Source organism: Stegostoma tigrinum, chromosome 6 (genome assembly GCF_030684315.1).
Source record: "Stegostoma tigrinum isolate sSteTig4 chromosome 6, sSteTig4.hap1, whole genome shotgun sequence".
Taxonomy (NCBI): domain Eukaryota; kingdom Metazoa; phylum Chordata; class Chondrichthyes; order Orectolobiformes; family Stegostomatidae; genus Stegostoma; species Stegostoma tigrinum.
Window position 1 is genome coordinate 101748933 of NC_081359.1, and position 12060 is coordinate 101760992.

The 12060-nt window shown below is 46.3% G+C and overlaps 1 protein-coding gene across 3 annotated transcripts in view; it reads left to right on the forward strand.

Annotated features, from left to right (window-relative positions):
- The window catches only part of LOC125453667 (glycogenin-1), a 98069-nt gene that overhangs the window by 33064 nt on the left and 52945 nt on the right, over positions 1 to 12060 (forward strand). For all 3 annotated transcript variants that reach the window (XM_059646813.1, XM_059646814.1, XM_059646815.1), the window contains exons 2-4: positions 1323 to 1467; positions 8130 to 8304; positions 9457 to 9619. In XM_059646813.1, coding sequence (XP_059502796.1) covers positions 1323 to 1467; positions 8130 to 8304; positions 9457 to 9619 — 483 coding nt within the window. The remainder of the gene's footprint in view (positions 1 to 1322; positions 1468 to 8129; positions 8305 to 9456; positions 9620 to 12060) is intronic.

The window sequence follows — 12060 nt, forward strand, 5'->3', positions numbered from 1 at the left end:
GTTGTGTGGTGCAGTGGGGGGAGGGGACGAACTGGGCTGGTTTTGGGATGTGGTGGGGGAAGGGGAGATTTTGAAGCTGGTGAAGTCCACATTGATACCATTGGGCTGCAGGGTTCCCAAGCGGAATATGAGTTGCTGTTCCTGCAACCTTCGGGTGGCATCATTGTGGCAGTGCAGGAGGCCCATGATGGACATGTCATCTAAAGAATGGGAGGGGGAGTTGAAATGGCTCGCGACTGGGAGGTGCAGTTGTTTATTGCGAACCACGTGGAGGTGTTCTGCAAAGCGGTCCCCAAGCCTCCGCTTGGTTTCCCCAATGTAGAGGGAGCCACACCGGGTACAATGGATGCAGTATACCACATTGGGAGATGTGCAGGTGAACCTCTGCTTAATATGGAAAGTCATCTTGGGGCCTGGGTTGAGGGTGAGGGAGGAGGTGTGGGGGCAAGTGTAGCATTTCCTGCGGTTGCAGGGGAAGGTGCCTGGTGTGGTGGGGTTGGAGGGCAGTGTGGAGCGAACAAGGGAATCACGGAGAGAGTGGTCTCTCCGGAAAGCAGACAAGGGTGTGGATGGAAACATGTCTTGGGTGGTGGGATCTTCCTCTCACCCATTCCTTCCTCCCACCCCAAGCCGCGCTTCCATTTCCTACCTACTAACCTCATCCCACCTCCTTGACCTGTCCGTCTTCCCTGGACTGACCTAACCCCTTCCTCCCTCCCCACCTATACTCTCCTCTCCACCTATCTTTTCTCTCCATCTTCGGTCCGCCTCCCCCTCTCTCCCTATTTATTCCAGAACCCTCCCCCCATCCCCCTCTCTGATGAAGGGTCTAGGCCCGAAACGTCAGCTTTTGTGCTCCTGAGATGCTGCTGGGCCTGCTGTGATCATCCAGCCTCACATTTTATTATCTTGGATTCTCCAGCATCTGCAGTTCCCAATATCACTAAATTGCTCTAAGTTCTTCTTTCTTTTGTTATATTTTAACTAGTGTTTGAATAAATTGTGTTTTGCTTAATGTCAAGTAGTTTCACCAGACGCCTTCCATTTGGCACACAGAAACTTGCATTTACCTTTTTAAAATTAGGAAAAGTTCAGATCTAGGCTACCTTCTTACTCTTATCTTGATTGGGCCTAGTACCGTTTATGCCACTGTGTTTTTAAAGCTAACGGACTGGGTTTTCCGAAATAAACTACGCTCACTGGCATAATCCTTGATGCTGGAGTTTTTGTTCCCTGGCACCTCATTTCCCAACCCAGGCTGGTTAGCAGATGCGTTTCGTGAAAGAACAAAAAATAATTTGTCTTTATTTTATCTATTCTAGTAGTAAAAGACCAGGCATTTGTGACTCTTGCTACCAATGATGTTTACTGCCAGGGTGCCCTGGTACTTTGCCAATCTCTGAGGCATCACAAGACGACGAGACAAATAGTTGCTCTATTTACGCCACAAGTCTCCAGTAATATGAGGTAAGGCTCTATTTTAGTTTTGGTAACAATTGAAATATGAGGCCAGTTTTTGATTTGCAATCATTTACTGTGATTGTGTTCAGTGCCCTTGTTGGAGTGTTTGCTTCTGCTAAAAATCAAGTCACTTTTTCATTGTAGAACACACTGGAACTGCTGCTTGTTTCACAATTTATGTATGTTTTCTGCGTTTAGTTAGCTCAGTTGGCTGGATGGCTGGTTTGCAATGCAGAGTAATGCCAGTAGTGTGGGTTCAATTCCAAAGGTTGCTATAAAGGATTCTCATTCCCAGCCTTGCCTTTCTACTGAGGTGTGGTGAACCTCTGGTTAAACCACAACCAGTTTTGCCTATCTCTCTGCTGAGAGAATAGCTTTTTGGTCCACTGGGACTATGGTGACTTTACCTTTATTTTTCACATTTCTTTTTCATGTTAAATCTGCTGTATTGCAGCCTCCCATCCAGTGTGTGAATTGGAGCATCATGACTTGGATGCAAAGTCCTTTGAGAGAGACTGGTTAACACCCAAGGAGAAATTATTTGTGGGATCCCTGGTGAAAGTAACTTAGAAGAATCAGACTTCTCAAGTTTAAGGAAAGGGACGACCTTTTGGGAGAGGAAATTCAAGAAGTCACTTGGTAGTACTGAGCACGAATGTTGATGTACAAGAGGGATGGAGTTGTTTGCATCTTGTATTGATCAGGACAAGTGGCAAGAATGCCAAATTTCAAGCTGTCGCAACAACTTACACAATAGTAAAAATAAGGTGTGTGTCTCCCTTTTCAGCAGTACATTTCAAATACTTTGTCACGTCTTCGCAATGTATTTATTTTTTTCTTGTTCATGGTGTGGCACAGTGGCTCAGTGATTAGCACTGCTGCCTCACAGCGCCAGGGTCGCAGGTTTGATTCCAGCCTCAGGCGACTGACTCTGTGGAGTTTACACATTTCTCCCCGTGTTTGTGTCAGTTTCCTCCCACAGTCCAAAAATGTGCAGGTTAGGTGGATTGGCCATGCTAAATTGCCCATACTGTCCAGGCTAGACAGATTAGCCGTGGGAAATTCAGGGATAGTGTAATGGTATGGGTCTGGTTGGGCTGCTCTTTGGAGGGTCAGTGTACACTAGATGGGTTGAATAACCCGTTTCCATGCAATATAGGGATTCTTTGGTTCTGTGATGTCAGCATCACTGGTTAGGCCAGCATTTGTTGCCCATCTTCAATTGCCCTTCAGAAGGTGGTGACGAGTTCCAGAATATTGACCCAGCCAAACTGAAGGAACAGCAACACAGTTCATTTTGCTTCCACTGAAAACTGGTTGAACCTCTGTCCATGCAACAAATTGTAGATTGCGGACATTCATTCAAACAATGTGTTTCAGATTAAATCTTCACCTGTAGCCCTGCTTGATGAAATGGATAACTTCACTTTCTTGCCCGCAGGGGCAGTATGAGATGACCTTGAGCACTCAACCACAGTCAAAGTAAAACAGCCCCTTGCTCTCACATAATTTAGACACCCAAAAGTAAAATTCCAAGGCTGGCTCACTCAAACCAGAGCTGTTGTCCCTGGAAATAATGTTATCGGGTGATATTGATTGAAGTTTCTAAAAGTTTTAAGGGGGGCCAGATGGAGCTAAATTACTTTCACAGGTTGGGGAGTCCAGAAATAGCAGGCCAGATTTAGCGCCAGATCTTTCGGGAATAAAATTAAAAAACACTTTCTCGCTCATCAACAAATGCTAACCTTGCTTGTGGCATCTTGTTATCAGCAAAGAGTTTTTTAAAAAGAAAAACCAGTGGCAAATCATATTGATAACGAATTGTGGAGCTGGATGAATACAGCAGGCCAAGCAGCATCTCAGGAGCACAAAAGCTGACGGTTCAGGCCTAGACCCTTCATCAGAGAGGGGTATGGGGAGAGGGAACTGGAATAAATAGGGAGAGAGGGGGAGGCGGACTGAAGATGGATGGAGGAGAAGATAGGTGGACAGGAGAGTATGGGTGGGGAGATAGGGAGGGGATAGGTCGGTCCGGGCAGGACGGACAGGTCAAGGGGGCGGGATGAGGTTAGTAGGTAGGAAATGGAGGTGCGGCTTGAGGTGGGAGGAGGAGATAGGTGAGAGGAAGAACAGGTTAGGGAGGCGGGGATGAGCTGGGCTGGTTTTCGGATGCAGTGGGGGAAGGGGAGATTTTGAAGCTGGTGAAATCCACATTGATACCATTGGGCTACAGGGTTCCCAAGCGGAATATGTGTTGCTGTTCCTGCAACCTACGGGTGGCATCATTATGGCACTGCAGGAGGCCCAGGATGGACATGTTGCCTGAGGAATGGGAGGGCGAGTGGAAATGGTTCGCGACTGTGAGGTACAGTTGTTTACTGCGAACCGAGTGGAGGTGTTCTGCAAAGCGGTCCCGAAACCTCTGCTTGGTTTCCCCAATGTAGAGGAAGCCACACCGGGTACAATGGATACAGTATACCACATTGGCGGATGTGCAGGTGAACATCTGTTTGATGTGGAAAGTCATCTTGGGGCCTGGGTTAGGGGTGAGGGAGGTGGTGTGGGGGCAAGTGTAGCATTTCCTGCGGTTGCAGGGGTAAGTGCCTGGTGTGGTGGGGTTGGAGGGGAGTATGAAGCGGACAAGGGAGCCGCAGAGAGAGTGGTCTCTCCGGAAAGCAGACAAGGGTGGGGTGGGAAAAATGTCTTTGGTTGTGGGGTTAGGGAGTCCAAAACTAGAGGGCATAGGTTTAAGTTGAGAGGGAAAAATTTAAAAGGGACCTAAGGGGCAACTTTTTCACAGAGGGTAGTGTGTGTATGGAATGAGCTGCCAGAGAAAGTAGTGGAGGCTGGTACACTTTCAACATTTAAAAAGCATCTGGATGGATATATGTGACAACAAAGTGTGGAGCTGGATGAACACAGCAGGCCAAGCAGCATCTTAGGAGCACAACAGCTGACATTTTGGGCCTAGACCGGACCCTTTTCTGATGAAGGGTCTAGGCCCAAAACATCAGCTCTTGTGCTCCTGAGATGCTGCTTGGCCTGCTGTGTTCATCCAGCTTCACACTTAGTTATCTCGGATTGTCCAGCATCTGCAGTTCCCACTATCTCTGGATGGATATATGAATTGCAAAGGTTTAGAGGGATATGGGCCAACTGCTGGCAAATGGGATTAGAGTTATTTAGGATATCTGGTCCGCATGGATGAGCTAAACTGAAGGGTCTGTTTTCATGCTGTACATCACTGACTCCGTGACTTATAAGGAGGCAAGACAATTTGCTGATTGCCATTTATTGACTATCCTCTTCTGCAGATCAGTCAGTGTTCCTTCACAATGAACAAAAATTACCAGAAGCAATGAGGGTGTCAAGCACACAGAATGAACTTTGGGTGGGGGGGACTTCAAAGCCCCTCATCAGGAGGGCCTGACTAGCAACCGCACTGAACTGAGCTGACTTAACCCTAAAGGACGTGGCTGCTAGACTGGGTCTGCAGCATGTCCTGAGGGAATCAACAGGAAGGAGAAATCTACTTGTCCCTATCCTCATCAGTCTACCTATTGCAGATTCTTCTGCCCTTACCGGTATTAGTAGACGTGGCCACTGCAGGGTCCTTGTGAAGATAAGACCATAAGACATAGGAACAGAAATTAGGCCATTCGGCCTATCGAGTCTGTTCCGCCATTCAATCATGACCTGTAAGTTTCTCAACTCCATTCTCCTGCTTTCTCCCCAGAACCTTTGATCCCCTTGACAATCTGTCTCTGTCTTAAATAAACACAATGACATGACCTTCACAGCATTGTGTGGCAATGAATTCCATAGATTCACCACTCTCTGTCTGGAGAAGTTTCTCCTTATCTCCATCCTAAAGGGTCTTCCCTTTACTTTAAGGCTATGCCCTTGGGTCCTGGCCCCTCCTACCAATGGAAACATCCTCCCAGTGTTCACTTTGTCCAGGCCATTCAATATTCTGTAATATCTCCACATCCTTCAAAACTCCATCTAGCAAAAACTCCGAGTCCTCAAACATTCCCCATATGTTATGCCTTTCATTCCTGATTTCATTCTCGTGAACTTTCTCTGGACCTGCTCCAGGCCCAGTGTAGATCCTCCTTCTCAGACTTTGGGAACCCCAACAAGAGACTGTGCAGGTTCACCCCAGGCAAACTGCAGGGTGTTGACCACTGCCAAACTCTGTGGGTGCCCTGCCCACCCTGTTCTGTCAGGCCACAACCTAGTTCAATTTCAGCAGGATGTCTCCTGCCACCACCTCTAATCCAGATCTGCAGGATGCCAGCTCTTTGCTTTTTGCGCGCTGACCTCCTGCTGCAACCCAGTGCTTAGCTTGCCCAGTCCTGTGGATGGTGACAGAGAGAGATTAGCTATGAGCAACATGCTGCTGCTTGGGTGCAGGGTGAGGAGAGACTCCGCCTCACCCTCCCCCCAAGCCCTACACTATCCTGACTTGGAACTAAATTACCCTCCTTCACTGTCACTGGGACAAAACTCTGAAATTCCCTTCCTGATACATCACTGGAGGTGTCTCCACCTTCCAAGGAGGCTCAAGGTTTAAGGCAGCTCACCACCCTTTTGTCAAGGACATTTGGGGATGGACAATTAAAGCTGGCCTGTCCTCAGTGAAAAAAGATTTGTAAGAAAATGAACATAAATGCGTTGCATTCCTAGTGAAGATGCAACAGTTTTGAGTTTTGATGACCTGTTCTGATTCATGCTTCTGAAGTTCAAACCAGAGGCTGCTCCCTGCTCTGATACATTTGGTCTTGTGCATTCTCTTCAGGCAGGTTCTGTTCTCTTTCCAACCTCGCATCCAGTTTTCAACTAATACTGAACACTCTCACTGCAGCACAGAGACTTGCTGCATTGGCAGGTGTTAGGACCTTAGGTTTGAAAGCAGTTCCAGTCTTCTTTTATTTTGCTGCAGCACTCGTTTTTGCTCATCATTTCCCCATACCATGAGCATGTCTGCTCCATGTCAGCTTAAATCCCTGCATATTATGTTTAAAGCAGCTGGAATCATTTGATTCCCATGTGTTGAATTAAAGTGTAAGGTAATAATAGTATGTGTTCCTGGGATATAACCCCATTTCCTAGTTCAAAAGGGGGATTGGCTTCTGTGCCACTCATGCAGTCACACGGTATTTAGTGCTAAGAAATCAGGCTGTCTTGTGTATTGCAATTCACTACGTGCGTTTTGCTAGAGTTCAATTAGTTTTGTTACTATGTACAATGTACAGTTTGGTGCACTGCCTTGTTCTCATTTTCTTTACATGTTGTGCAGCTGCCCCCTTTTCTTGCCACAGCCTTCAGAACAAAAACAGAGCCAAGAGAATCAGTTTACAGAACCCAACTAATTCTCTAAATAGATTGCCTCCCACTCATGCAGATAACTGCATTTTGGGCTATGCTGCCCTTATTTTCCGTTTCTTTCCTCCAAATTCACTCTGCCATAAACTTCTTCACTCATCGAACCCCTGAACACATCTTTGAGCTTGGAATATAGCACCAGGCATAGGCCATTTTCCCATTGGGCCTGCTGCACCATTTCATACAAATGTGTCTCATCGATCACTTCAGAGCCTCTTGCCTATATGTCTCCATGACCTTTTGTGCCATCAGTATTCAGAAGTCTATCCATCCCTACTTTAAGGCATAAGGTAATACAAAAAAAATTGTAACAATAACAGAAGTTGCTGGAAAAGCTCAGCAGGCCTGGCAGCGTCTGTGAAGAAAATATCAGAGTTAACGTTTCGGATCCGGTGACCCTTCCTCGGAACAAGGAAGTTCTGCAGTGGCTGTATATTCTTATTTTGCATCTCACTATCCTGGAATCCCCTCCTGAATGGCATTGTGGGTCAGTCCACAGCAGGTGGACTGCAGTGGTTCAAGAAAACAGCTCACCGCCACCTCCTCAAGGGCAACTAGGGATGGGCAGGAAATGCTGGTCCAGCAATGTCCACATCCCACAAATAATTTTTAAAAATTGTATCGCCATAATGGAGTGAAGCTATACAAACTGTCCGCTAACAGAGCAGTTTTGATGGGAGGCAGTTCTTGAACAAGAATTGTGATGACTGATTCTAATGAACTCGAAGGTGAAGAATAAGGTGGATGCTTTGAGCACATTGAGTAAGCGAAAAAGCCACGAAGCAGATCTGGAAATTAATTCAGGCCCACTGACCCAGAGGTGACCAGAGTTAGCAGGAGCTGAGTTGCATTGTACTATCAATTTATTAAACTTCAGGCTACATCCAGCTCACGTTTGAAGTGTTAACTTTCCTCCAGAACCGCTTCCAATTGTCCATGTAACCCAGATTATTGAATTACTTTCTGCATAATGGTTTCCATCCCAAAATATCTGGTTTCTACAGCACTGGATAAGCATGTTGTATCAGAGTAGGATATATCCCGCGGAGAGCAGCATCAAAAGGTATTGGATATGCAACACTATGATGAAACCACTTTCCTAGCCCTGGATGCAAACAATGTGCTTTGAAGCTTTGAGCGTTTCATTTTTTTCATCCCCCTCTAACTATACACCATGGTCACCCTGACTCCTAAGTCAATGTTTGCTTCCGTTGATCCTTTGCCATATCTCTGGCCACTGACCTGTTTTGCTTTTTTTTCTCCCCCTGTACAAATTCCAGGCGTGTCCTTGAGCGTCTATTTGACGAGGTCATAGAAGTTAATGTACTGGACAGCGGTGACTCTGCCCACTTGGCCCTTTTGACTAGGCCAGAACTTGGCGTAACATTTACCAAAATACACTGCTGGTGCCTCACACAGTATTTCAAGTGTGTGTTCATGGATGCAGATACTTTGGTGAGTTTCATTTTCCAAGTATGGCCGGTTGAGATAAGTTTGGGTGGGCTGGGACAACAGAGGAAACCACAGCATCTGAGGCAATGGGCTGGAATATGCAATAAGAATAGATAGATGCTGGATGACTGCCATGGACACAATGGGCTAAAGGGCTCTCCTCCTCTGCTACTAAATCCCTGACTCTAAGAAATTTAGAACATGCATGAAATGTACTTTGCGTTGATAATGCTGCTAGTATTGAGAACCTGGAACTGAGGGAAACAAATGTGGGATGTGAACATTATTGCAAAAGGAGCAAAATTCCAGCAGATGGAATGAGTGGTCAGGTCATAGTAAGCTCACCATTCCCTTAGGAGCAGTACAGCTGAGGCTAGACTGTCTTTCAGTGGCTCTGGGAATGCGCATTTTAAGTGGGGCATGAGAATTGGAACACAGCCACAGACCCCTGAAATTAACCCTTGCAGCATCCCTGATCTGTTTTCCATATGCTGCATGCAGACCGCAGAGCCTGAATTGAAGATCTCCCATTGGGCCCAATATTTGTGACATCCCTCAGTTGTTGAGGGGATGGGTGCCAGAGACTGTGGTTTGCCTGGGGTGTTGAATGTGTTTCTGGATGCTTGTCTAACATAGAACTGACTTTCCTTAAACTGTCCAGTTGAGAGGATGAATTATTTTAATTCATTTCAGGCACACAGTAGCCCTTCCAATCCAGAAGCCTGTTGATCACAGACACCAAATATCTCATCTCATTATTTTTGAGCATCCAGTGGCATTTCAATAGAAAACTTTGGGATCAGAAACACGGAATTTACAATATTTGGACAAGTAAAAAAAAACAATTATTATTCTTTGAAAGTTTGACCACTATTTGAAACATTGGGTAAATATTTACACCAGTAATGATCTTTGATTTGTGCACATGCAGTTCAACATTCTAGCATCATTCTATAAATCCAGCAAACTCCAAAATCTAGAAATGACATGCTCCCAAGCCTTCTGGACTAGAGAGTTTTACAGTGTGATGTCTACACTACTGGAGTTATTGCAATTGTACAATTACAAATTTGTAACCCATTTTAAGTTCCTAAACAAGAATGTTACCTCAAAGCATTCTGCCCGCCCTTTCTCTTTTTTTGCATCATTTTATAGGTGTGTAATAACATCGATGACCTCTTTGAAAGGGAGGAACTCTCCGCTGCCCCAGATCCTGGCTGGCCAGACTGCTTCAATTCCGGGGTGTTCGTATACAGACCTTCCCTCGAAACCTACAATCAGTTACTCAAGTTTGCCACTGAGAACGGTAGCTTTGACGGTAGGTCTAATCACTCTCTCGCTCATCCAGGCAGCTTGCCACTGTCTGAAGGGACAGGACATGAAGTGAAGAGACCGGTCTGGCTGTTCTAGAGCAAGGTACTGGGCGATATTGTACGTGAGAAATGCCAGTGATGCTAGCACCATTGAAATGGGAGTGAGTTGGGCAGCACTTTTTTTAGACAACTGTGGAGGTGCTTGAAACACACAAATAAGTACCTCGCTGTTAGCAATTTGTTTATTCATCTGCAGATGGGATGTTGCATCCCTCCCTGAGAGGATTTGTATGGCAATCAATGCCCTGTACAGATTTGCCATCTGTATTCCTAACCATACCCACGTCTCCTTCCATCTAGAAGGACAAGGACAGCGGATATATGGGAACACCACTACTCATGGGCTCACCTGCAAGCCTGGCTTTCATTGGCAGGGGAATTGAGTTTAAGAACCATGATGTTATGTTGCAGCTCTATAAAACTCTGGTGACACCACACTTGGAATACTGTGTCTAGGTTTGGTCACCTCATTCGGGAAGCTTCAGAGAGGGTGCGGAGGAGATTTACCAGGATGCTGCCTGGACTGGAGGGTAGGTTTTATGAGGAAAGGCAGAGGGAGCTCAGGCTTTATTCTTTGGAGTAAAGAAGGATGAGAGGTGACTTAATAGAGGTGTACAAGATGGTGAGAGGCATAGATAGAGTGGGTAGCCAGAGACTTTTTCCCAGGATGGAAATTACTATTACGAGGAGGCATAATTTTAAGATGATTGGAGGAAGATATAGGGGAGATGTCAGCGGTAGGTTCTTTACACCAAGAATGGTGTGTGTGTGGAATGTGCTGCCGGCGGTGGTAGTGGAGTCAGATACTTTAGAGACTTTTAAGCGACTCTTGGATAGGCACAAGGGGGATAGTAAAATGTCGGGTATGCAGGGTAGATTAATCTAAGTAGGACAATAGGTTGGCACAGCAGTGTGGGCCGAAGGCCTGTACTGTGCTGTACTGTTCTATGTTCTATGCAAGTCAACCACCATCCTGACTTGGAAATATATTGCTGTTCCTTCACTGTCGCTGCGTCAAAGTCCTGGAATCCCCTCCCTAACGGCATTGTGGGTCAACCCACAGCAGGCAGACTGTCACGGTTCAAGAAGGCAGCTCACCGCCACTTATCAAGGACAACTAGGAATAGACAGTAAATGCTGGCCAGCCAGCGATGCCCACATCCCACAAATGAGTAGAAAAAAAAACTACCCCTGTTCCTGGTTCATATGACCGTACTTTAACTAGTACGGGTTTAAAGGGTTATGGGGAGCAGACGGGAATGCGGAGTTGAGGCTGAACTGAGATCAGCAATGATTGCATTGAGTGGTGGAGCTGAACTGAATTGCTTACCCCTGCTTCTAGTTCTTCTCCATAACTGTGACTCAGTTGGTACCACTCCTCAGAGTCAGTAGGTAAGCATTCATTTCCCAGCTTGGGGCATGAGCAGGTACATCATGTCTGTGGAGAATGAGAATAGAGTTGGACCCAGTTGCAGCTCCTTTAAGAAAGGGTCCTTTTGAACTGCTGCTGGAGATTAATCCTTGGGGCAGGAGGTCCCCGATTGTTGAACAAATGTTGCATCTTTCGTCTTCGTCAGCCATCAAGAGGATGCCATCAATAGGCCACAGCTCTCTGATGTAGCATGGAGTGCCAAAAATAACCCGAAGCTACACCGGGGAAGTACTGCATTGTGCTGTCAGGTGGATTTAAAAATATCCGTACCACTGAAAAAGAGCAGGGGAGTTAGCCTTCATGTCCTGGCCAGTATTTATCTTTCAATCAATATTACAAAATACGGCCTTATTGCTGATTCTGGGAGCTTGCTGTTTGCATTTCTCTGCCGTGTTTCCGAAAATGCTAAAGTTTTGTTTTGCACGTAGTACAGGCAGATCATACCATACAAAGTGCAGAGGGCGATAAAATGGAGTGAAGAATACAATGTTATGGCTGCAAATAAGGTACTAAGAAGCAAGCCAAGCGAGGGATTCTGAGAGCCCCCATCGTCTCTTCAATGCGCTGAAATGCAAAAAAGTCAAAGCTGCCATTTGAAATAAGTCTACAGAAGCTGGTGTCCCATCACCAAGTCACCCTTTATTTACATGTCAATAGTACTGGGCACCCTATCCAGCTTTTTCAGAGCCAAGATCTCGAGTGAGCGGAACCTCAAAAATGCCATCCCCTATTCCCAATTCCTCCGCCTCCACCGCATCTGCTCCCACGATGAGGCATTCCACTTCCGCACATCCCAGATGTCCAAGTTCTTCAAGGACCGCAACTTTCCCCCCACAGTGGTCGAGAATGCCCTTGACCGCGTCTCCCGCATTTCCCGCAACACATCCCTCACACCCCGCCCCTGGGACAACCGCCCAAAGAGGATCCCCCTCGTTCTCACACACCACCCCACCA